This window comes from Siniperca chuatsi, linkage group LG7, assembly GCF_020085105.1.
Source record: "Siniperca chuatsi isolate FFG_IHB_CAS linkage group LG7, ASM2008510v1, whole genome shotgun sequence".
NCBI classification, from domain to species: domain Eukaryota; kingdom Metazoa; phylum Chordata; class Actinopteri; order Centrarchiformes; family Sinipercidae; genus Siniperca; species Siniperca chuatsi.
In genome coordinates, this window is record NC_058048.1 from 31,614,158 (window position 1) to 31,640,835 (window position 26,678).

General features: G+C 41.2%; 3 protein-coding genes across 4 annotated transcripts; all 3 read right to left on the reverse strand.

Moving 5' to 3' along the window:
* Nucleotides 1-98: 98 nt before the first annotated feature.
* On the reverse strand, nt 99-9,990 carry LOC122878925 (olfactory receptor 52K1-like). Of its 2 annotated transcripts, XM_044202454.1 has the most exons (3): nt 8,753-9,990; nt 5,601-5,673; nt 99-3,640 (listed from the first exon to the last, which is right to left on the reverse strand). In XM_044202454.1, exon 3 carries the CDS (start codon nt 3,610-3,612, stop codon nt 2,644-2,646), a length of 969 nt encoding a protein of 322 aa, XP_044058389.1. In that variant the 5' UTR covers nt 3,613-3,640; nt 5,601-5,673; nt 8,753-9,990; the 3' UTR covers nt 99-2,643. The 2 variants fall into 2 exon arrangements, with proteins under 2 accessions (XP_044058389.1, XP_044058388.1); XM_044202453.1 differs by lacking the exon at nt 8,753-9,990 and having other exon boundaries at nt 5,601-8,135.
* A 3,976-nt stretch (nt 9,991-13,966) lies between these two features.
* On the reverse strand, nt 13,967-25,430 carry LOC122878931 (olfactory receptor 52K1-like). Its single transcript, XM_044202468.1, has 3 exons — nt 25,386-25,430; nt 17,483-17,812; nt 13,967-16,358 (listed from the first exon to the last, which is right to left on the reverse strand). Exon 3 carries the CDS (start codon nt 16,309-16,311, stop codon nt 15,376-15,378), a length of 936 nt encoding a protein of 311 aa, XP_044058403.1. The 5' UTR covers nt 16,312-16,358; nt 17,483-17,812; nt 25,386-25,430; the 3' UTR covers nt 13,967-15,375.
* LOC122878929 (olfactory receptor 52K1-like) lies at nt 22,886-26,451 on the reverse strand. The gene is given in 4 exon segments (XM_044202459.1): nt 22,886-24,169; nt 24,172-24,474; nt 25,050-25,158; nt 26,056-26,451. Coding segments are annotated over 2 exon segments (948 nt in total). The 5' UTR covers nt 24,428-24,474; nt 25,050-25,158; nt 26,056-26,451; the 3' UTR covers nt 22,886-23,477.
* Nucleotides 26,452-26,678: the final 227 nt, after the last annotated feature.

Here is a 26,678-nt window from a genome sequence, read left to right on the forward strand (position 1 = left end):
CGCTTTTCCTATAGAGCAGGTCTAGACCGGACTCTTCATAATATTATTTACAGAGACCCAACAAATCCCACCATGAGCAAGCATTTGGTGACAAAAAAACTGGCAAGAAAAAACTTCCTTTAAGAGGCAGAAACCTTGGCCAGAACCAGACTCAATGGTGGGCGGCCATTCGCCGCTGCCTTGTTAGGTTGAAGGAGAAATCATCGATAACCTATCGTATTGTTAAAATGTCAAGGTCAATGTTGTAGTTTTGAGAAATGTTGAGATCATTCAAAGAAAACCTTAACATGGGAATGAACAGTGAAGAAAATACTTCCGGGCGGCAGGTCCTCGGTTCTCCAATAGGACTGATGGTCACAGTCAGTTTAATATTGGAGTGAATGGACAGCCGGAGCAGTTCCTCTGAGAATCTAATATTGCCGTGGATGGTTTACATTGGAGTTAATTGAAAGCCTGGTGTGTCTCATACAGACGATAGAGGGTACTTTGTGCGTCTGTATAAGACACCAAGGTGCATGACAAATCGTCAGTATTTGACAACCTGGGAATGAGAACAGGATGGACCAAAATCTATCAGTGTAGAGGGACCTTTAGTTGAAAAAGATGTTCCTGGTGTCAACAATCACCAAAGCACTGCCCTGACAAGAAACTATCCAGCTCACACGGGCTTCCATAGAATTACATGGAAGTACATTACTTGTTTTTTAATAGGTTCTAAATACAAAGTCAAAATTTGACTTTTATTATCAGACCAAAATTTGTGAGAAGTCACATGTTAATTTCCTGTCAAAACTATGATTTTGTAAGTGAAAATTATGAAATGGGTCTGCCCGGGATCTCCTTCCAGTAGGACAAGCCCAGAAAACCTTCACAGGGAGACATCCAGAAGGAATCTGATTCAGATGCCCAAAGCATCTCAACTGACTCCTTTTACCATGAAGGAGCAGAGGTTCTCCACCAAGTTCCCTTCGGATGTCTGAACTTGTTACCCTATCTCTAAGGGTGACACCAGCCACTCATGGAATGTAGATGAACCAATTTGTTGAGAGCTTTGCCATCAGGTTCAGTTGCTTCTTAACATGACAGTCTGGTACTACACCCACATTACAGCCGATGTAGCATCAATCTGCATGTCGAGCTCACCGTCCATCGTACCTGGACCCGTGAACAAGAACTCCATCACTTTGGGGCAGCAACTCACTTCCAACCCATTTTCCAGCAGAGTATCAATGCCTCAAAGTGTTATGACTTGTTAGAATCAAGGGTCTAAGGAGAGAGGGTGTTGTTTGCTGTACAGATTGTAAAGTCCTTAAGGCATTTTTGGGATATTGTCCCATATAAATAAGGTTTACTTGACTCATCTTGCCTCACCCTTGGTGGCAAAGTGTTCTGGGGCCTGCTTGAGGTCACAGGTTGATGAAGCCAGCAGGGATGCAATCTCGCTCAAGAAACTCCAAGGGACATGGCGACTTGTGTCAGGGTCCCTTCCAGCACTCTGGCATTAATAATTAATACTTTCCCGGGGAGGCTGAGCCATGTGATACAGCGATAATTGGAGCACACCCTCCCGTTCCCTTTTATTAATGGTGACATCCCGCCCTGTCTGCCTGTCCATAGTTACTGTCCCCATTCTCCCTGCAACATCGAAGAGGTATGTCACCTAAGACAGCCCAACAGTATCCAGAACCTTCAGCATCTTCGGGCAAATCTCATTCACCCTTAGCGCTTTGCAATTGCAGAGCTTAATAACTACCTTACAGATCTCTGCCTAGGAGCAGGGTAAGGCTTCCCCCGAGTCCTCCAACCCTTCCTTCTACACAGTGGATATGTCGGTCCGGTTTCAAAAGTTCCTAAAAGTGTTCCTTCCACTACCCCGCAATGTCTCCAGTCAAGTTCAGCAGTTCCCTGGTTGCTTCCTCCAACCTTTCCTTGTGACCTTAACTTCAAGCAGAGGCCTCCACAATTTTGGAGGCTTTAAACATTATCCACTCTGATTCTACATCCCCTGGGATGCTGGAAAACTTGAAGACCCTGCAGACAGGAGACGTTCGCAGTTCACCCTCATAACACATTTGGGTTTACCGGGTCTGTCTGGCAGCCTTCCCCACCACCTGATCCAACTCACCACCAGGTGGTGATCCATTGACAGCTCTTCTCCTCTCTTTAGCCAAGTGTCCAAGACATACGGCTGCAGATGTTATAAAGAGTACGTTCTAGACCTGCTCTATAGGAAAAGTGCAATGAGATAACTTCTGTTATGAATTGACGCTATATAAATAAAATTTAATTGAATTGAATAGATGTGGTGATGATCAATTTCTGGCCTAAGCTGTTCTGGTACCAATTACACTTGAACTTACAAACTACCTTTTACTTAAATGTAGTGTTTGTTAAGGATATTTCGTGCCTTTCACAAAAGTACAGTCACAATCATTATCATCTGGGCTCATGAGTATCCCCACTCCTTCCTGGCACCTCTCATCCTGGGCAACTGCCGAAAAAGGAGAGAATTGAGCATAATTTTTATGTACCATGAGCATTTTCATTTTGTCATTACTAACTTCTGATCTATTTTTGTGTTCTTCATGGAAATGAGCTTCGATATAATAGAGACATTTTACATTGCAGATTTTTAATAGCTTCTTAAGAATGGGGCACAGTCTGGATAAGGCGACAGCTTGTCAGTGTCTTCACAATGTGCTGTCGGATCTCAGTGGTTCTGATGCCGTAAATGATCGGGTTGAAACAGCTCGGGAACAGCAGGTACATGGTGCTGAAGAAAACCCGACTGGCGGCAGGAAGACCATTTCTGATCCGATATGACAGGAAAGCAACAAGTGCGATGGTCAAGCTGATGGTGAGGACCATGATGTGGGTGATGCAGGTGTGAAGTGCTTTGACCCCTGACCTGCCGGACTTGAGCACAGAGCTGAATATCACCACATAGGAAGCAGCAATAAAGACAAAGTCAACCACAGGGATGAGTAACACAGTCAGTAACCCAATCAGGTTGTTGATGGTGGTACTTCCACAGGCCAGCTCCACCAAGGCCATGTGCTCACAGAAACAGTGGGTTATCACATTTGCAGCGCAGAATGACAATGTTCCTGCCAGACTCACAAACAGCGTGATCATGAGGACATTTCTGACCACAAGTGGGATTATAAACTTGAGGAATCTCGGTAATGCCATGCGTTCATGGTAGTGAAGTGGAGTGCAGATGGCAAAGTAGCGGTCCAGTGCCATCCACACCAGCAACGTGGTCTGAAAAGCTCCTACAAAGTGAATGAAGTGCATCTGAACCAGGCAGCCGCTCAGAGAGATTCCCCTCCAGTCAAACAAGAAGCTCAGCAGCATGTTGGGGACGAAGAACAGCGGGAGGCTCAGGTCCACACATGCCATGCAGGCGATGAGGATGTACATCGGTGAGTGAAGGCTTCTCTGTGAAATGACGACGTACAGCAGCAGGGAGTTGGCCGACAGCGACAGGACGAACATGACGAAGAAAGGGATAAAGAGGACGGGCCTCAGCGCTCCGAGTTCATTGAAGCCGTTGAGGATGAAGTGTTTGTGCGAGGAGACGTTCTCCATCCTTCCGTCCTCATTAAACATCCTCGTTCAGGGTTTTAGCTTGATCAATCTGAAAACAGAGAGCGACCAAATGATTTGAAAATGTAACTTCCACACAACTGCAAAGTATGTTTCTGTAAGATGTCTTCTAGTTGTACAAAACTAACTTTAGAAATTATTGTTTTGTAAGGCCAACCATCAAAATTCAAACCACGGGACTGAAGCCTGCTGTCACCCTGATTAACAAGTATTTAAATAATGCCAGCCAACAACTAAAGATAGTTTACTAAATCAACGTAATTTATGTAGCTGAAAATCCCAAATTTTTGGAAACTTTCATCAGATGACGAAACTGGTATACCGTCCACCCCTACTATGTATGTCTAATAACCAAGAGGATTGATGTGGACTCGCTATCAGCTCTGATCACATAGCACGTCATACAAATTTTTACTAATTTGCCTCTGAGGACTTTACAATCTGTACAACATATAACAGTCTTTATTCTTTGACCATCAATTCAGATGATGAAAACACACAATTGATGTGGTCTTTACAGAGTAGAAAGCGGAACCAGTCATAGATTTATAATATGGAGAAACACAAAGACAATATTAGTAAGTAATGTACAAAAAATATAACATTAAATATATAAGTGTAATGAGCCATGTTTGCAACACAGTGGGAAAGCAGAATGTTATGATCATAATGCTGATTGTTTTACGTGTAATTCAATGTCTCCAATTATATGTGAATATAATTGTAACATAAAGACAGATGCATAGCTTTTGAGGGTCTGTTTTTTATTTGTTGAGGAAATTATATTGCACTAATTTTCTAATCATGTTGCCTATTACTGACTCCAAAAAACATTTTTAAAAGTTAAAAACAACCATAGAAATGGGTTGAAATCCATCCCGTTCTTAACACAGATAATCTTATTTCAGTAAATTTCCGTGTTTTTTTCTTGGTGAATAAGTGCAGGGATTTGCCTTATTTTGTTTTAAGATCGCATCACTTATTTACAGAACATCAAGATTTGTGATGATGTCTTTCACTTTCCACAAAAAAGAGATTTTTAGGACTGTATTAAAGTGACTTGTGTAGTTTGAGATTTTTTACATTTGGATCATGGATTGTACATTTAAACTTCCTCACACCTGAAACATGCACAGTGTATAAATACTTTGAGTCTCAGAAAAACCTTGTAACAGGCCAGTTTTTACATTCAGGTCCAAACTGATATTCCTCAAATTTTCACTTCTCATCATCCTTGCAGTTCAGCTGCCTTTGTCGTGCCTTACAATTTTCCAGATATTTTGCTAGCCTTTATTTAGCCCAAAGCTCATCTGAAATAAATAGCTTACTATTACTCAAACTACCCAGCATTAGCTATCGTTCTGTAGTTTGACTAACAAAAATAAGGAGCAAGACACTGTGGTGACACCTGCCAAGATTCTGGACATATTCCGTATATATACTTTTCATAATGGTAATCTTGTCCTTTTAGGCCTATCAGTATCTTTTGGTGATTCATTTGGTGTTTTGGGGCCACATTCTTTACTCCAAACACTTTGACACTCTACCTGAAACTCTTTAAACTCTTACTTTAAATTATTATTATTATTTACCTAACATTGGCTTTGTGTTTCTCCATATTGTAATTATACTTCCAGTCCAGCTGTTTGTGTCATAGTGGAGGGATCCCTCCTCTGTTGCCCTTCCTGAGGTATACTCCTTAACAGGAAAAAAGTGAGAGTTGTTCCTCATCTTAATCCAGGGTGTAAGGATAGAGGGTGTCAAATACTATACAGTTTGTAAGGACCTCTGAGGAAAATCTGTGATTTTCAGCTACATAAATCAAACAGACTTGACATGACAACAAATGTGTTGAGAAACCATGCCTACCAGAGACACAATAACATTATCTGATTAACATGCAACAGTAAGTATGTCTTCTGGCTGCATGGGAACTTTGAAAGGGCTCAACAGCAAATATATGCCAAGGCAAAAACAACATCATGACATACCTCACAAAAAGCGGAGCTGGCTCATCTCTCCTCGGGTTCTTTGGTGTCACACTGAAGAGAGAACTAAAACACACTGAAAACATAATGGAATTAATCCAAAGATTCAGCCAGTGGAGTGAGATCATTTAACTTGTTTCCAGTTCAGTTTACCTGGTGTTTTCTTGAAATGTCACTATCTAGAGTAATGCAGATCAAATCACTAGAATCAAAATATATGACAATATAGAAAATGTCTGACACAATCTGAGGTGAAATAATCTCCCCCCACTGTCTGATGAAGATGAAGAGTTCAACCTGAAGAGCTGCTGACAATTCAGCTCTGTAGAAACGAAATCAGCACGTTTTACTTGTTGGTATTTGGGAGTTTGTAAGTAAATGTGTCCCGTCTGCAGGCTAATGTCGGCTGCTGACTTTCCTCCATACAGCCCTCCATCCACCATTCCCTGCTAAACGCTGACTCAGCATATTAATACCTTCTGTCTGACGCTGCCATTGGCTGCAGAGACAACATCAGACTGAAAGTCCCACAGTGTCATGCAATCAAAATAAGAAATGGAAAACTTTCATTTTGAAAGGACCTTCAAACAAATTAAAAAGTTCCTCACAGTATAAGGTAAGAAGGACAGAACAGAGACTTAATGACTGAATGGTAAATTGTTGCTAATTTGTTTCCACAGATTTATAATTTGTTGCCTCAAACTGACAATGCCTGAAATGTAGTAAATTTCTCTCTCAGATTATTTAATAACTTCTCTTAAATTATTGTGGCTGTAGGATCTAAATTTACAGGTTTTTGTTACTACTACAGTCAGTTAGTGAGGAGCACCCACAGTGTTATTCGTAGACTACCGGCTGTGTTTTATTGTCGACCTGCCCTCAAATGAAATCAAATCAAGTTTTGCTACTAATATAATTATTTAAAACCATTTGTTCACAGACAGCATTAGGGAGAGTGCTTTCATGGGTCCAAAATTGCCAAGAGAGGGTGACTGCCAATGTAAGGCACAGCCATCTACTTGAATGATTAGAACTATAGCTTGTTCAAAACAGATCTTTTAGCACTCAAATAGGCTGAAGTCACTGAAGGTTTAAGGTGGGATAATAACATCGTCACCATCAAATAGTTGCTATCTGCATTCTGATTGTTGGCCCCTAATCTACATTTACAACTGCCTGTAATAGGGCCAGCTGTACCTTGAATTAAAGTCACAAAGCCTCAGTGGAAGTACTTTTTTTTTTTGGCTGAAATGTGGCCTGTGAACACTGCCCAATTCGGCTCACCACTAGCTATGGGGGTAGTGGTGAGTCATGCATCAGTTTCAGCCCCATCCCTCTCATGCATGCAATTACCAGCTACTCTTTGTCACCGTAATCAGTCTTTGTCCTTACAAGATCTCTTTGATTCAGATGCGGATGACCAAGAAATGGCGATACAGTTTGGAATCCCGTTGGAACACCTGGAAAAGCCCCTCATCGCCAATGCCCCTGATGGCAGGCTCCTGGCCCAAGTAACTCACTTTACAGTGCCGGTAACTTTAGTTGTCTGTCTGGTAACCATCGTGAAACTATTCAACTAAACATCACATCTCCTGATTCCCCGCTTGTTCTAGGCCACACATGGCTAAGTCTCCATAACCCACCCATTACTGGGCTGCCGGCAAAATCATCAGCTGGAGTTCTTTCTGCCTCTTGACCTGCCTGCAATACAAGCTACCACCTACAGATGGCACTCCAGCCCCAGAGCCTCCTGACCTGACTTCCATTCCTGCAGTCTACCACAACTTGGGTGAGGTTTTCTGTAAGGATTTGGCTCTTTCTTTACCACCTCATCGTCCATACGATTGCACCATTGTTCTGCTTCCTGGTGCCACTCTCCCCTCCAGCCGGTTATATAACCTGTCTCACCCTGAGAGGGAGTCCATGGAGAAATGCATCCATGGCAGCAGGCATCATTCACTCTTCGTCTTCTCCAGTCTGTGCATTTTTTTTCTTTGTCACCAAGAAAGATAAATCTCTTCACCCCTACATCGACTATTGAGGCTTCAACAACATCATGGTGAGAAACAAATATCCTCTTCCCCTAATTAATGCTGCTTTTGAGCCACTAGCCACAAAACTCTACCTCAGAAATGCGTACCATCTGGTCAGGATTTGCGAGGGAGATGAGTGGAAAACAGCATTCCAACACACCCCTGGGTCACTTCAAATACAATCAGTCTGACCGTGTCCTCCATGTCCGTCAGGTTCTCCCGAAGTTGCTTGAAAAGAAGTTTTTCGTCAAACCCAAGAAGTGCAAATTCTACGCCAGCTCTGTGACTTTCCTGGGCTACATCATTGAGAGCGGGCAGGTGAGAACAGACCCCGAGAAGATAAAAGCTGTGGCAGAGAGGCCCAAGCCTATCAGCCGTAAGCAACATCAGTGGGTCCTGGGGTTCACCAATTTCTACCGCCGATTCATCTGCAACTACTTTATTACTGCTGTGCAATATCCTCCGTCGCTTAATAAGCTACACTTAACTTGACAGTTCATGCACTTACAAATGAAGTTAGCGACACCAGCGACCATAGTCAAATGTATTCCTGGGGCCAGAGCGGCGACGTTGAATCTTATTTAAAACTGCTGGCTAAGGATAAACGTAAATACAGTAAGATTGTTATTCACGTCAGCGGTAACGACTCCCGATTACGCTAATTGGAGGTCACTAAAGTTAATGTTGAGTCGGTGTGTACATATGCAAAGACAATGTCGGACTCCATAGTTTTCTCTGGGCCCCTGCCAAACCTGACCAGTGATGACATGTTCCCTATTTATTAATATTGATATTTATTCATACCTCTATTACTGCTGTGCAATATCCTCCATCTCATTATAATCTTAATAAGCTACACTTATCTTATACCGTATTATTATCATCAACCGGTAAACCCACTTTGTACTTCATACTTATCTTATACTTATACCCACTTGGTACTTAATTTATTTTCTGACCTTTATTATAGTGTATTATACTTTTTGCTTAGTACTTCTAATCCTGTGTGCACTGACACATAGTGAGCTGCTGTAACAAAAGAGTTTCCCCTCGGGGATCAATAAAGTATTTCTGATTCTGACTCTGATACAGCAGGGTTGCAGCACACCTAACCAAACTCACCTCCTCTTCCGTTCTGTACACTTGGACCCCTGAAACGGACCTTGCATTCACCAGGCTCAAGGACCCACTCTCGCCAATACACGGCCGAAGACACCTCCCCTGATCCGGACGCCATCCTCATGCATCATTGCTGCAGTCACTTGGGAGATTAAGGCCAAGGTGAGGGAGGCCCAGCAATCACAGCCCGATCCAGGTAATGGGCCACCCAACCATTTGATTGTCCTTGATGCCATACATTCACAGGTGTTCCAGTGGGGGTACACTTTTAGATTTGTCACCCAGGTATGAACCGCACCCTGGACCTGTAAAAAGACTCTTCTGGTGGTCCACCATGGAGGTTGACACCCACGCTTTTGTGGCCGCCTGCACCATCTGCGCCCGGGGGGAAGTCTTCTCATCGTCCTCCTACTGGTCTGCTACATCTGCCTGTCCCCAGCCGTCCATGGTCCTGTGGCCTTGGACTTTGTGACCGACCAACCTCCATCCCAAGGTAACACAGTCATTTTAACTATAGTTCACCATTTTTAAAAAGCTGTTCACTTTGTGGCTCTTCCCAAACTCCCCACAGCCGGGGAGTGTTAGTGGTAGAGTGGGTCGTCCACAAATTGGAAGGTCGGCGGTTCGATCCCAGCTTCCCCCAGCCTACATGTTGAAGTGTCCATGGGCAAGACACTGAACCCCAAATTGTGTTTGTGAATCATTAGTTTCGTTCAACTGATGAGCAGTTGGCACCTGCCATCAGTGTATGAATGTGTCTGAATGGGGTGAATGTGATATGTAGTTAAAGCGCTTTGAATAGTCAGAAAGCCTAGAAAGGCACTATATAAGTACAGTCCATTTACCATTTATAGGAGGAACTGAGATCCTATAGGACCACTGTATCATTGCAGCATTTAGAAAAAAAAGAAACCTGCAAGATCCCCTGGTCATGACCAAGGTTAAACTACTGTTGACCTCATGAATTTTGAATTTTTCAAGCATTGACTGTATAAAGAAGTGGAAGCCAATGCGGAAGTGCCTTTAATCTGCATTCTTTTTAATAGCCACCAGGGGGCGACTCCACTGGTTGCAAAAAGAAGTCAGATTGTATAGAAGTCTATGAAAAAAATGACCCAACTTTTCACCTGATTTGTTTGTCAGTAAACAGTTTCCTAATGAGTTCATGGTCTCAATCGCTAGTTTCAAGTCTTCATCAATACAGCATGATGTTCATTTTGTAAATTATGGTCCCATTTAGAGTAAAACAGACGATAAAGCAGGGTATGAGACGGTGTAGTCCCTCATTCGTCCAGGAGTGTTCTATCGTAGAAAAGGTTTCAGTCATAGTCATCTGGACACTGTTTTCACAATCAAGACGTTTCGGCTCCCATCCAGAAGTCATTCTCAATTGTGAAAAATTGATTGTTCTACTCTCAGAGGAGAGGACGGAAAGCTCCAGATAGAAGTGTACAGGAAACCAACACATACGGATCAATACTTGCTCTTTGACTCACACCATCCACTACAGCACAAGCTGGGTGTAATCCGGACATTACAACACAGAGCCCAAGAAGTGCCCACCGGCTCAGAGGGTAAGAAGAAAGAGGAAAGGCATGTCCAGAATGCACTCTCAGCCTGTGGTTATCCTACTTGGGCTATCAACAAAGTTAAAAGAGCCAAAAAACAGGACAAAAGTGTAACTAAACCAAGAAGGAACGGTATCTCCATCCCTTATGTATCTGGACTGTCTGAAAAACTACAAAGGATCTTTAGACAGCACGATGTTCCTGTCTTCTTTAAACCAGGCAACACTTTAAGACAGAAACTCGTTCACCCTAAGGACAAGTTACCCACACAGAAACAGAGCAATGTTGTCTACTCCATTCAGTGCAGTGAGGAAAACTGCAAAGAACGGTACATAGGTGAGACCAAACAGCCACTTCACAAAAGACTTTATCAGCACAGACGACACGCTAACTCAGGATTACAGAGCGCCGTGCATTTGCATTTAAAAGCTACAAACCACACATTTGAAGACAGCGAGGTGAAGATTCTTAGTAGAGAGAAGAGTTGGTTTGAACGGGGTGTCAAGGAAGCCATTTTTGTGAAAAAAGAGAACCTCTTTGAACAGAAATGGTGGTCTGAGATTTAATCTGCCCAAAGTCTATCAGAGTGTATTATCACCTTGGTCACACCTATCACATGCTAATCAGGCACTTAACAGTGATGAAGTAGATGCAGCCAGAAAACAATAGGCCTGATTACTGATTACTGGGCCATCTTGAAACTATTACTATCTAAACTAGCTATTAACAGATACTCAGGCAGATTCCTTCCTGAGGGCAGGGCTTATTTAACTCAGAATAGCTTAAATTTCCAGTTCCCGTCCAATTTTTTCACAATTGAGAATGACTTCCGGATGGGAGCCGAAACGTCTTGATTGTGAAAGCAGTGTCCAGATGACTATGACTGAAACCTTTTCTACGAAAGCAGGGTATGCTTTAGGGCGGGGCTACCTTGTGAATGATAAGTCGCTACCTGTCAATCAGTATAGAGGCGATGCGAATCCACTGCACTGTATACATTTAAACAGCAGTTTTTGGGTGTCGTTGTTTTCGTCTACAAACGTTGACCCTTTCAGTGTTTTCAGTTCATGAAAGTTAATTGTAACATTTGGTCGTCTAAAAATGTCTTGTTCAGCGTTCAGTTGTACTAAAAGGCTGTAAAAAAATTTTCTGGTAAGTGCATTTTGTTTTTCGCTAGCCAGAATTAGCATCCCAATTCATTTCACAGTTAGGGTGAATTACGGATGCACGCTCTCGTCCAAAGATGGTCATTTCTGTCAACGGCCAAGATGGCGACGGCCAAAATGCAAAACTTGAGGCTTCAAAACGGTAATCCACAAACCAATAGGTGACGTCACAGTGGCCACGTCCACTTCTTTTATACAGTCTATGTCACCAAACCTGGTTGCGCAGCAAATATAATAATGTTTTTCGAGACAGACCATTGGGGGAGTCCTTACTCTTAAAACTGTGTTTACTTGATTTGCTTAGATAGTTACGTTGTATGAAAGACAATTTTTTCTACAGTTTGAAGAAAAAAATTATGTATGAAGAGTAAAAATTGTAATGTAAGTTGAAGAGAAATTTTTAAGAAGAGTTTAACAGCTTAACCCCGCTCTGCATGTGATATCACCCACTAACTCATTCGGTCCATTAATTTGAAAAACTCACGAAAATTGTTGAATATTTTGGAAATTATGCTTTCTTGCATTCACACCAAGTAAGTTTTTATAATTATACAAGTTGTTTGTTAATATGGAATTATTTCTTGTGTAGTTATAAAAAGAAAAGTATACAATTGTAATATTAAAATATCTGGAATAAAATTAAATATAAAAGAATCTTGTTAAAGAAACAGAACAATTTTTTGTTATGGTAGCAGCAATACAGATACTGACCAAACGTCCATTACTTTTATTAAACATTGACTCTTGTTATTACTTTATTTACTTATTACACTGATTTTGATTCTTGGTGTTGTAGTTGATGTACTAGTCCAGCTGTCTACTCTGTGAAGACGACACCTATTACAAGTAGAAGAGAGATCCCTCCTCCCATAAAAAATCTGATATATATGAACATATACAGTGGTGTGAAAAGTGTTTGCCCCCTTCCTGATTTCTTATTTTTTTGCATATTTGTCGCACTTAAATGTTTCAGATCATCAAACAAATTGAAGTATTAGTCAAAGATAACACAAGTAAACATAAAATGCAGTTTTTAAATGAAGGTTGTTATTACTAAGGGAAAACAAAATCCAAACCTACACGGCCCTGTGTGAAAAAGTGATTGCCCCCTAAACCTAATAACTGGTTGGGCCACCTTTAGCAGCAACAACTGCAATCAAGTGCTTGCGATAACTTGCAATGAGTCTTTTACAGCGCTGTGGAGGAGTTTTGGCCCACTCATCTTTGCAGAATTGTTGTAATTCAGCCACATTGGAGGGTTTTTCAAGCATGAATTGCCTTTTTAAGGTCATGCCACAGCATCTCAATAGGATTCAGGTCAGGACTTTGACTAGGCCACTCCAAAGTCTTCATTTTGGTCTTCTTCAGCCATTCAGAGGTGGACTAGCTGGTGTGTTTTGGATCATTGTCCTGCTGCAGAACCCAAGTTCGCTTCAGCTTGACGTCACGAACAGATGGCCGGACGTTCTCCTTCAGGAGTTTTTGGTAGACAGCAGAATTCACGGTTCCATTTATCACAGCAAGTCTTCCAGGTCCTGAAGCAGCAAAACAGCCCCAGACCATCACACTACCACCACCATATTTTACTGTTGGTATGATGTTCTTTTTCTGAAATGCGGTGTTACTTCTACGCCAGATGTAACGGGACACACACCTTCCAAAAAGTTCCGCTTTTGTCTCATCAGTCCACAGAGTATTTTCCCAAAAGTCTTGGGAATCATCAAGATGTTTTCTGGCAAAAATGAGATGAGCCTTAATGTTCTTTTTGCTCAGCAGTGGTTTTCGTCTTGGAACTCTGCCATGCAGGCCTAGTCTCTTTCTTATGGTGGAGTCATGAACCGACTGAACTGACCAGAGGCAAGTGAGGTCTGCAGTTTTTTGGATGTTGTTGTGGGGTCTTTTGTGACCTCTTGGATGAGTCGTTGCTGCGCTCTTTTGGTCAGCCGGCCACTCCTGGGAAGGTTCACCACTGTTCCATGTTTTCACCATTTGTGGATAATGATTCTCACTGTGGTTTGTTGGAGTCTCAAAGCTTTAGAAATGGCTTTATAACCTTTTCCAGTCTGATAGATCTCAATGACTTTCTTTCTCATTTGTTCCTGAATTTCTTTGGATCTCGGCATGACGTCTAGCTTTTGAAGATGTTTTGGTCTACTTCACTTTGTCAGGCAGGTCCTATTTAAGTGATTTCTTGATTGAGAACAGGTGTGGCAGTAATCAGGCCTGGGTGTGGCTAGAGAAATTGAACTCAGGTGTGATAAACCACAGTTAAGTTATGTTTTAACAGGTGGGGCAATTCATTTTTCACACAGGGCCATGTAGGTTTGGATTTTGTTTCCCCTTAATAATAACAACCTTCATTTAAAAACTGCATTTTGTGTTTATTTGTGTTATCTTTGACTAATATTTAAATTTGTTTGATGATCTGAAACATTTAAGTGTGACAAACATGCAAAAAAATAAGAAATCAGGAAGGGGGCAAATACTTTTTCACACCACTGTCTATTAAAAAAATGGACTATATGCTTACATATATGGAAAAATACCTATACATAGACATTTTGATCAAATATCTGTTTTTGATATATATTACAAACTATGTGCTAATTTGTATCAGAAGTATTTGTTTTATACATAAACTGTACATATATAATAATATTTATGAAAGCATTTGTACACTTTACGAGTATTTCTAACACGTCAATTGAACATTTACATGTACTGTGCAAAATATAGCTATAAATACCTATTCAACCCAGAAAATATATTTTATATGAGTTTTATATGTGTTATGGAAATATGGCTATACATTATTTAATAAAGATATGTACAATATGAATTACAAAAACACAGTATCGAGCCCACAGGGATATTGAAACATAATACATAGTTTGATTTAGAACATATTTGAAAATAAAATGTTTTATTATCTAAGTTTTTTGTAACAGAGGTGAAGGAAATATTTTTTTTTATGAAGCATAAGGATTTAAATATAAAGTGTGCAAAAGTAATCACATTCATTACATCAATTTATTAATTTAAATCTAAATTACGAAGCCAGCATACAATTTTAAATACATGCACATACAAGAAAATTCATATTTGGTGAAGTGGTCACAGTCGGCTCACAACACAAAGGTCATGGGTTTGAATCCACCACCCAGTTGGGTGGATGGATTTCTGTGACATAAAATATTATACAATATTGTTATAGCTTGCATATCAGCATTAATGTTGTAAAATATATGAATCACAATTTTGACTTATAAATTTGATTTAATCTCAAATGTATGACTTAATTTTGACTTAGATGGTCAACATTTTGATTAACTCTTCTAATGCTCGCTTACTATTTCATAAATTAAAGCCTTTACACTCACATAATTTTATAATTTTGACTCATCTCATAATTTTCAATTACAAAGTCAAAACTTTGACTTAGTATCTCATAATTTTGACTTATCATCTATCCGATTAATTTGACTTAAAAAGATTTAAAAATCAAATGTTTGATTACTTTTAAGTTAATATGTTAACATTTTGACATATTGTCTTAAAATTTTTACTTAATGTCTCATAAGTTTGAATCACAATTTACTTAATTGTGTCTTACTAAGTCAATTACCAATTTTGATCTATCTCATAATTTTGATTTACTATCTAATCTAAGTATGTGACAAGTTCAGAATTTAGAATTTTGATCTTGTAATTTTGTCTTAAAAAGTCAAAATGTTAATTTAATATATATAATGTTTACTAACCATGAGTATTTTAATTGTTGTCATTCCTAACTTTTCATCTATTTTTTTCTTTTCCTGGCGGAAAGAGGGCTTCCATAGGATAGACATTTTACATCTCAGAAACTTTACAAAGACAGTTTCTTAAGAATAATTCAAAGTCTGGAAAAACGACAACACGTCAGTATCTTCAGGATGTGCTGTCGTATCTCTGTGGTTCTGATGCCGTAAATGATCGGGTTGAAACAGCTCGGAAAGAACAAGTACATGATGCTGAAGAAAACCCGAATGGCTGCAGGGAGACTGTTCCTGATCCGATACGACAGGAAAGCTGTGAGTACGATGGTCAGGCTGACAAGTATGACCACGATGTGGGTGACGCAGGTGTGGAGCGCTTTGACACCTGACTTGCCAGAACTCAGCACAGAGCTGAATATGACTATGTAGGAGGCAGTGATAGTGATGAAGTCAGCTACTGGGATGAGGAAAACCGAGATCAACCCCACCAGACTGTTGATGGCGGTACTTCCACAGGCCAGCTCCACCAAGGCCATGTGCTCACAGAAACAGTGGTCTATCGTGTTTTTGAAGCAGAATGGTAATGATCCTGCCAGTGCCACTACCAGCGAAACCATGACTACATTTCTGATCACAAATGGGATCACAAATTTGAGGACTCTCGGTAACGCCATGTGTTCATGGTAGTAAAGTGGCGTGCAGATGGCAAAGTAGCGGTCCAGTGACATCCACAGCAGCAGAGAAGACTGGAAAGCTCCAAACAGGTGAACAAAGTAAATCTGAACCAGGCAGCCGCTCAGAGAGATTCCCCTCCAGTCAAACAAGAAGCTCAGCAGCATGTTGGGGACTATGAACAGCGGGAGGCTCAGGTCCACACATGCCATGCAGGCGATGAGGATGTACATCGGTGAGTGGAGGCTTCTCTGTGAAATGACGACGTACATCAGCAGGGAGTTTGCTGACAGCGATACAACAAACATGATGGAGAACGGGATGAACAGGACGGGCCTCAGTGCTCCGAGTTTGTCGAAGCCGTCAAGAATGAAATATTTGTGCGAGGAGATGTTCTCCATTCTCCCCTCCTCCTAAAAAACTTGTCCAGGGTTTTAGTTTTATCAGCCTGAAAACAGAGACAAAGATTTGAATGGTTAATTCACTTTGCCACAGCAGCAAAATATATTTCCGTAAGGTGCGTTCTAGTTGCACAAAACCACTTTAGAAGTTATTGTGCTTGCTGTGGCGACCCACACTACAATTTCATTCTTAAATGCACAATCTGTAATCCAAATATTAACAAAAGCGCAGCCCTACTAACAAAACTTAAACCGCAATAATAGAGCCTGCTACACCGAAGTTATTTATGAACCAGACTATGGACTGGGAGACCTCTTCTGGGTTCTGGTACGCAGTGAATTTATACCTCAGTACAGTTGCTTCTTTAAATCATTTCACCCCATGATTATTAACACAATTATAAAATATAATTCAAATAAAGGCTTAGGCTCTTTAAATACAGTATCATGCCTACTGCACCCACAGTTCTGTTGCAACATACACATAATATGTAAATGTACAGCGTTGTGAGGACACCTGGGCTTCATCAATCCAACGTAAATAAAATGTAACTTTTAGTTGATTGACACTGACGGGAAAATGTTCCAGAATCTGTCTCACACACAGCTGGAACGACAGATACACACGCAGCTCTCTATCTCTCCTAACAGGACTCAGTGACTGCTGTTCATACTGATACCACTGAGACTACCTAACAACTCAGGTTGGGTTCTGATTGTGGGTTAAAGTTGGGATCTAGTTTGAGGTTGGCTAACCTCCAACATTAACAAGTTTCTATTGAATCTTCTATCTGTCCTTGCGCTATTTTTAGCAGCAAAGTGAAATGTACAAAACATTTATGTAATATTAAAGGCTTCTCATTTTTAGACATCGCTGACCGTTGCATTCACTGATTGAAAGGAAAAATACAACTCTATGACCAGACAGAACATTGATATTGGACAATTCTGCAAAATTCTCACTTTTCTACAAAATCTGCACACCTGGTTAAGGTTCGGGAGAGATGATGGTGAGAATGACAATGGTAATTGCAGGTGTATAAGAGGACATGAACTCTGGTCTCCTGCATGAAAGTCAGATGCATTACATGTCCCTCCAAAACCCCCACCACCACCCCCATACTGTTACTTTGCATCTTTAATGTCACTTAAACAAAAGGCCAAACTGTACCTTGGCTTTCTTCTTCACTGAACAAAGATCATTTGTTAGTACTTGTTTGCAGTCTTCTCTGGGGAAACCATCAGCTTTACATCAGTTTCAGGAGTCAGTCTTCCAGTATCTAGTGAACAATAAGGTGTACAAGTCAGGAGGCTCCAGCTGTTATTTCAATGTGTCAGATTTAATCAAGCTCAGCTCATTTTCATGTTAGAGCTACAGTTTTTCTTAACATTCATTAGACTGACACCCACAACAACAGATCATCACACATGTACTCTCGGTATATGAGTTTCAGTTATTACTTTACATTACATCGTTACATGCTGATGCTGAAAGCTGAACCTAAAGAGATATGATAAGAGATGTCCGCCTGGGCAGGCTAATGTCATCTGCTGACTCTCTCTTCATTCATCTCTACATCTGTCCCCACATCCACCTTCCGTCCTCGCTTGAATCACTGACTGTGCACTTCTAATACCTCTGTCTGACGCTGCCATTGGCTGCAGAGACAAAGTCCAACACTCGGGCCATGTTGTCAAAAGTGACCGACTGAAAATCCCAGGAGCAGCAGCATCACAGCCAAAATAAGACACTAAGTTTGGAAAACTTTGTTTGTAGTTCACTTCTAAAAACCAAAGCAAAAGTAAGTGCTTCATGAAAATCCAACATTCTGAGACTGGCAGGTATGGAAGGTTAAAACCTGTTGATAATTTATGTGTACAGATTTGTAATTTGTTCCCACACATTCATAATTCAAACCCTAAATAAATAAATCTCAATCCCTCAAACTATTCAATTATTTCCTTTTAAATTAATAGAATTGCATTATTGTGGCTGTAGGACCCTGGAGTTATAGGTTGTTGTTGCTATGGTCAGTTAGCACTCCAGGGTGTTAGCCACAGGCTGTGTTGCAGCCAAATTTTTGTTTTTCCCAGATTTCTTGGACTCCAACACATATCTTTCTGCTTGTCGTGCAAGCAGATTGCCAAAAGATTTCTGGCCATTACTTAATTATGTAATAAATTATATAAAGATTTTCATAGTTTTCAAATTCTAAACTGATCTTCAACAAATGCTCAATATGAGAAAATCTGGATCTAGCTGATGAGTAAGGTTTTATTTGGATTTTTGATACACTGTTCTGTATTGTGGTACATTTGTATACATTTTCAAAGTTAGACAACGGTTGATGCCTAGCCTTGGATATGGCAACATGGCATATTTTTCCTCGCGCCCCCACTTTCTAGTTTGGCAATTATGGTACCACAGTTGAGCTTTTTATTTGAAAATTCTGCCTTTACTTGATAATGACAATAGATATAAAGATGGGACAGATGTGAGAGAGAGAAGGGCCATGACTATGCACAGATCCTAAGCTAAAATCAAACCGGGAATGTTGTGGTTTTATGGTTTGTGTCTCTTAAAACACTAGGCCAAATCTGACAAGTACATAGAGTTGGTAGAGAGGAAGATCAGCAGCTACTGATTCAGGTGGCCGGTTCTCCTCTCAGCAGGCATACAATGCAGCATAGGTCTCTCTGAAGAGGGAAATATACTACAGGCTCTCACAAGCAGCATCTGGATCGAAGAGTTCATGGCATCTCCCAAATGAGTGAAAGAGGGAGTTTTGGCAGTACTGGGTACTTTACTGACCCCAAAGTGTTGGCTGCAGTGCATAGAAGTCTCTACAGGGGGAGTTCCTACATTATGACAAGGCTCATGTTTTGGACAGACGGCATGTGTAGTCCAGGAGGTGAGGTACAGGCAGGTATCAATTAGGTACAGACCACCTAGGATGGTGGTACGTGAGTGCACAGCAGAATGTCAGTGGAGCTGAGAGAGCAGTGTCAGAGGGGTAGGGGATGGGAGAGCTTGTTGGCCACTGGAGCATTCCAAGATGCTGGGTACCAGGATGGCATAGCAGAGATGAGGAGTCACCAGGAAACATCGGAAGCCATGAAAGAGCGTCCAGATGCCTCTGGATTAACTCTGGGGCAATGGTTGAGGTCTGATAAACCTGAGTTATCTGGGCAAGTGCGTTTTAAAAGATCTGAAACACTGAGGAGCCCAGGTATCACTGATGAGTGTATTCCACCTCAGGATCACAATTATAAAATGTAAGTCACGCTTGATGTGAAGTCAGGGTTATAGTAGGTCAAAAATCTCTGGCAATTTTGACTATGCACTATTAGTTTATCCTAATCTTGACTCAATTCTATTTTTTGTGATTCCTAACTTCTCACCATATCTTCTTTCTTGTCCTGGCATAAATAAGCTTTTTATAGAGTAGAGATATTTCATATAAAATATTTTTTAACACTCTCTTAAGAATGGGGAACCGTTTGGACAAGTTGACGCATAACACGTCAGTGTCTTCAGGATGTGCTGTCGTGACTTCTGTGGTTCTGATGTTACAAATGATCGGGTTGAAAACAGCTCGGAAAGAACAAGTACATACGATGCTGAAGAAACCCGAACGCTGTTGCAGGGAGACCGCTCGATACGACACGACAGGAAAGCTGTGAGTATGATGGTCAGGTTGACAGTCATGACCATCGGCGTGGGTGACGAGGTGCGGGAGCGCTTGACACCTGGGACTTGCCTGAACTCAGCACAGAGCTGAATATGACTATGTAGGGAGGCAGTGCAATAGTGAGGAAGTCAGCTACTGGGATGAGGAAACTCGAGATCAACCCCACCAGACTGTTGATGGCGGCATTTCCACAGGCCAGCCCAATTGGGCTGAAGTGTGCTCACAGAAACAGTGGTCTATCGTACTTGGAAGCAGAATGGTAATGATCCTGCCAGTGTCACTACCAGCGAGACACGAACACATTTCTGACCACAAGTGGGATCACAAATTTGAGGAATTTGCAACGCCATGCTGCTCATGGTGGTAAAGTGGTATGCAGATGGCAGAAGTAGCGTCCAGTGCCATCCACAGCAGAAGTTTAGGGAATCACACAGCAGAAAATCTCCATTAATATATAACTTATCACACTTAAACGTTTGTACTTTATTTCTATATTATGATTGTGCTTCTTCATATTGTAATTCTACTACTTGTCCAGGTGTCTACTCTGTAAAGACGACACCTGTTACAGTACATGTCTGTCTGTCATTACAGGACCCCTCCTGTTTTATCTGAATTGAGGTTCTAAGGATAGAGGGTGTTGTATGCTGTACAGATTGTAAAGCCCTGAGGAAAGCAAAAGCAAAATCTCTGCACAACAGGGTGTAGAGAACAATGTTTCTTCAGTGAGTCCCAGAACAAACTCTTAACTCCATCAGGGAAGGAAAAAGGGCTCCTATAACAGGCCTGTAGCCACTTTCTACATTTGACCCCCACCTGAAACATTTTCACTTCTCACCATTCTTGTAGCTCTTTGTCTTGACTGAAAGAAGGAAGAAACCTTTCTGCTATTTTTAACATTTTGCAAGCGTTTGTTTAAATCAGAGGTCAGTTTTAGTAGCTGTAATTTTGAAGTTACATTAGTGTAAAACATATGAGCAATATGAGAATGACACGGTGGAGACGTCAGAGGAGGCTGAGAAATCATGTCTACCAGAAATACAGTAATAACATTTACCAGTATGTACATCTGCATGGAAACTTTGACATGTCTCCACAGCAAATATCTGTCAGGGAAAAACAACAATTCATCAATAGTATGAATTATTATCGCAAACAAACCTCACAAAGAGCGGAGGTGGCTCATCTCTCTTCAGGGTGTTTGGTTTCCAGTCGAAAAGAAAACTGAAAACGCACTGAAATCAAAAGATTTAGCCAATGGAGTGAAATAATCCCACTTGTTCCCAGTTCACGTTCCCTTGTTTTAGGAGTTTTCCAGAGATGTCAGTATCTACAAATAAAAGTACAGCAGGCCCCATAACATACAAACAAGAATCAAGATATATGACAATAACATTATTTTAGAAAATGTCTGAAAACATAACACCCCCCCCCACCCCCAACACACGAACACACACCTCTGTTTGTTTTGTTGGTTTGAAGAAAATCAGATTTCAGAACTTGAAGATGAAGAGTTCAACCGGAAGAGCTGCTGACAGTTCAGCTCTGCAGAAACGAAATCAGCAGGTTTTACTTGTTGTTGGTGTTTGGGAGTTCTTCAGTAAACGTGTCCGTCTGCAGGCTAATGTCATCTGCTGACTCTCCTTCATCTATCCCCACATCTGTCCCCACATCCACCTGTCCCCGCTGAACCGCTGACTCAGCACTTTAATACCCTCTGTCTGACGCTGCCATTGGCTGCAGAGACAAAGTCCAACACCTCGTCATGTTGTCAGTGTGACCGACTGAAAATCCCAGGGAGCAGCAGCATCACAGCCAAAATAAGACACTAAGTTTGGAAAACTTTGTTTGTAGTTCACTTCTTAAAACCAAAGTTAAAAAGTGCTTCATGAAAAATCCAACATTCTGGAGACTGGCAGGTATGAAGGTTAAACCTGTTGATAATTTATGTGTACAGATTTGTAATTTGTTCCCACACATTCATAATTCAAACCCTAAAATAAATAAATCAATCCCTCAAACTATTCAATTATTTCCTTAAATTAATAGAATTGCATTATTGTGGCTGTAGGACCTGGAGTTATAGGTTGTTGTTGCTATGGTCAGTTAGCACCCAGGGTGTTAGCCACAGGCTAGCAGCCAAATTTTGTTTTCCCAGATTTCTTGGATCACAACACATCTTTCTGTTTGGGTCGTGCCAGATTTTGCCAAAAAGATTTCTGGCCATTTTTAATTATGTACAAATTATATAAAGATTTTCACAGCCTTCAAATTTAAACTGATCTTCAACAAATGTCACACATGAGAAATCTGGATCTAGCTGGATAGAGGTTTTATTTGGATTTTTGATACACTGTTCTGTATTGTGTACATTTGTATACATTTTCAAAGTTGTGACAACGTGGCTGATGCCCAGCCTTGGATATGGCAACATGGCATTCTTCCTCGCGTCCCCTGGCCTCTTCTAGTTTACCAGGTACCACAGTTGAGTTTTTTTATTTGCAACTTTGCCTTTACTTGATAATGACAATAGATATAAAGATGGGACAGATGTGGAGAGAGAGAAGGGATGACATTCACAGATCCTAAGCCAAAATCAAACCGGGAATGTTGTGGTTTTATGGTTTGTGTCTCAAACCACTAGGCCAACCGACAAGTGTAGAGTTGGTGGAGAGGAAGATCAGCAGCTACTGATTCAGGTGGCCGGTTCTCCCTCGTAGCAGCATAAGCAGCATAGGTCTCTCTGGAAAGAACATGTTGCAGCTTCACATTAGCAGCCTGATCGAAGAGTTCATGGTCTCCCAAATGAGAGAAAGAGAGTTTTTGCAGTACTGGTACTTTACTGACCCCTGAAGTGTTGGCTGCAGGCATAGAAGGGGAGTTCCTAAATTATGACAAGGCTCATGTCAGGGACAGATGGCATGTAGTCCAGGAGGAGGTACAGGCAGGTATCAATTAGGTACAGACCACCAGGATGGTACGTATGCACAGCAGAATGTCAGGAGCTGAGAGAGCAGTGTCAGAGGCAGGGATGGAGAGCTTGCTGGCCACTGGAGCATTCAAGATGCTGGGCATCAGGATGGCAGCAGAGATGAGAGTCACCAGGAAACATCGGAAGCCGCTGAAAGAGCGTCCAGATGCCTCTGGATTAACTGGGGCACAAGTTGAGGTCTGATAAACCTGAGTTATTTGGGCAAGGGCGTTTTAAAAGATCTGAAACACTCGATGAGCCCAGGTATCACTGATGAGTGTACCCACCTCAGGATCACAATTATAAAATAAGTCACGTTTGATGTGAAGTCAAAGGTAGTAGGTCAAAATCTCATAATTTTGACTATGTTAATTAGTTTATCCTAATCTTGACCAATTCTATTTTTGTGATTCCTAACTTCTCACCATCTTCTTTCTTGTCCTGGCATAAATGAGCTTTTATAGAGTAGAGATACTTCATATAAAATATTTTTTAACACTCTCTTAAGAATGGGGAACCGTTTGGACAAGTTGACGACAACACGTCAGTGTCTTCAGGATGTGCTGTCGTATCTCTGTGGTTCTGATGCCGTAAATGATCGGGTTGAAACAGCTCGGAAAGAACAAGTACATGATGCTGAAGAAAACCCGAATGGCTGCAGGGAGACCGTTCCTGATACGATACGACAGGAAAGCTGTGAGTACGATGGTCAGGCTGACAGTCATGACCACGATGTGGGTGACGCAGGTGTGGAGCGCTTTGACACCTGACTTGCCAGAACTCAGCACAGAGCTGAATATGACTATGTAGGAGGCAGTGATAGTGATGAAGTCAGCTACTGGGATGAGGAAAACTGAGATCAACCCCACCAGACTGTTGATGGCGGTACTTCCACAGGCCAGCTCCACCAAGGCCATGTGCTCACAGAAACAGTGGTCTATCGTGTTTTTGAAGCAGAATGGTAATGATCCTGCCAGTGTCACTACCAGCGAGACCACGAACACATTTCTGACCACAAGTGGGATCACAAATTTGAGGACTCTCAGTAACGCCATGCGTTCATGGTAGTAAAGTGGTGTGCAGATGGCAAAGTAGCGGTCCAGTGCCATCCACAGCAGCAGAGTAGACTGGAAAGCTCCTAACAGGTGAACAAAATACATCTGAACCAGGCAGCCGGCCAGAGAGATTCCCTCCAGTCAAACAAGAAGCTCAGCAGCATGTTGGGGACTATGAACAGCGGAAGGCTCAGGTCCACACATGCCATGCAGGCGATGAGGATGTACATCGGTGAGTGGAGGCTTCTCTGTGAAATGACGACGTACATCAGCAGGGAGTTTGCTGACAGCGATACAACAAACATGATGGAGAACGGGATGAACAGGACGGGCCTCAGCGCTCCGAGTTTGTTGAAGCCGTCAAGATAGAAATATTTGTGCGAGGAGATGTTCTCCATTCTCCCTTCCTTCTAAAAAACTTGTCCAGGGTTTTAGTTTTATCAGCCTGAAAACAGAGACAAAGATTTGAATGGTTAATTCACTTTGCCACAGCAGCAAAATATATTTCCGTAAGGTGCGTTCAAGTTGCACAAAAAACCCTTTAGAAGTTATTGTGCTTGCTGTGGCGACCCACACTACAATTTCATTCTTAAATGCACAATCTGTAATCCAAATATTAATATATTTATTTTTAGCAGCAAAGTGAAATGTACAAAACATTTATGTAATATTAAAGCTTCTCATTTTTAGCCATCGCTGACCGTCGCTTTCACTGATTGAAAGAAAAATACAACTCTATGACCAGACAGAACATTGATATTGGACAATTCTGCAAAACCCCAGATTATGTTCAATGCCAACTTTTAAATTCTCACTTTTCCACAAAATCTGCACACCTGGTTAAGGTTCGGGAGAGATGATGGTGGGAATGACAATGGTAATTGCAGGTGTATAACAGGACATGAACTCTGGTCTCCTGCATGAAAGTCAGATGCATTACATGTCCGTCCACCATCCACCACCCCCCCATACTGTTACTTTCCATCTTTAATGTCACTTAAACAAAAGGCCAAACTGTACCTTGGCTTTCTTCTTCACTGAACAAAGATCATTTGTTAGTACTTGTTTGCAGTCTTCTCTGGGGAAACCATCAGCTTTACATCAGTTTCAGGAGTCAGTCTTCCAGTATCTAGTGAACAATAAGGTGTACAAGTCAGGAGGCTCCAGCTGTTATTTCAATGTGTCAGATACATATTTAATCAAGCTCAGCTCATTTTCATGTTAGAGCTACAGTTTTTCTTAACATTCATTAGACTGACACCCACAACAACAGATCATCACACATGTACTCTCGGTATATGAGTTTCAGTTATTACTTTACATTACATCGTTACATGCTGATGCTGAAAGCTGAACCTAAAGAGATATGATAAGAGATTCAGTAAGTTTAGGGAATCACACAGAAGAAAATCTCCATTAATATTTAACTTATCACACTTAAACGTTTGTACTTTATTTCTATATTATGATTGTGCTTCTTCATATTGTAATTCTACTACTTGTCCAGGTGTCTACTCTGTAAAGACGACACCTGTTACAGTACATGTCTGTCTGTCATTACAGGACCCCTCCTGTTTTATCTGAATTGAGGTTCTAAGGATAGAGGGTGTTGTATGCTGTACAGATCGTAAAGCCCTGAGGAAAGCAAAAGCAAAATCTCTGCACAACAGGGTGTAGAGAACAATGTTTCTTCAGTGAGTCCCAGAACAAACTCTTAACTCCATCAGGGAAGGAAAAAGGGCTCCTATAACAGGCCTGTAGCCACTTTCTACATTTGACCCCCACCTGAAACATTTTCACTTCTCACCATTCTTGTAGCTCTTTGTCTTGACTGAAAGAAGGAAGAAACCTTTCTGCTATTTTTAACATTTTGCAAGCGTTTGTTTAAATCAGAGGTCAGTTTTAGTAGCTGTAATTTTGAAGTTACATTAGTGTAAAACATATGAGCAATATGAGAATGACACGGTGGAGACGTCAGAGGAGGCTGAGAAATCATGTCTACCAGAAATACAGTAATAACATTTACCAGTATGTACATCTGCATGGAAACTTTGACATGTCTCCACAGCAAATATCTGTCAGGGGAAAAACAACAATTCATCAATAGTATGAATTATTATCGCAAACAAACCTCACAAAGAGCGGAGGTGGCTCATCTCTCTTCAGGGTGTTTGGTTTCCAGTCGAAAAGAAAACTGAAAACGCACTGAAATCAAAAGATTTAGCCAATGGAGTGAAATAATCCCACTTGTTCCCAGTTCACGTTCCCTTGTTTTAGGAGTTTTCCAGAGATGTCAGTATCTACAAATAAAAGTACAGCAGGCCCCCGCAACATACAAACAAGAATCAAGATATATGACAATAACATTATTTTAGAAAATGTCTGAAAACATAACACCCCCCCCCACCCCCAACACACGAACACACACCTCTGATTGTTTTGTTGGTTTGAAGAAAATCAGATTTCAGAACTTGAAGATGAAGAGTTCAACCTGAAGAGCTGCTGACAGTTCAGCTCTGCAGAAACGAAATCAGCAGGTTTTACTTGTTGTTGGTGTTTGGGAGTTCTTCAGTAAACGTGTCCGTCTGCAGGCTAATGTCATCTGCTGACTCTCCTTCATCTATCCCCACATCTGTCCCCACATCCACC

What these genes read in the sequence shown, in the direction of transcription:
- LOC122878931 (XM_044202468.1), bottom strand. Translation starts at nt 16,311, where the DNA reads ATGGAGAACATCTCCTCGCACAAATATTTCATTCTTGACGGCTTCGAC.
- LOC122878925 (XM_044202454.1), bottom strand. Translation starts at nt 3,612, where the DNA reads ATGTTTAATGAGGACGGAAGGATGGAGAACGTCTCCTCGCACAAACAC.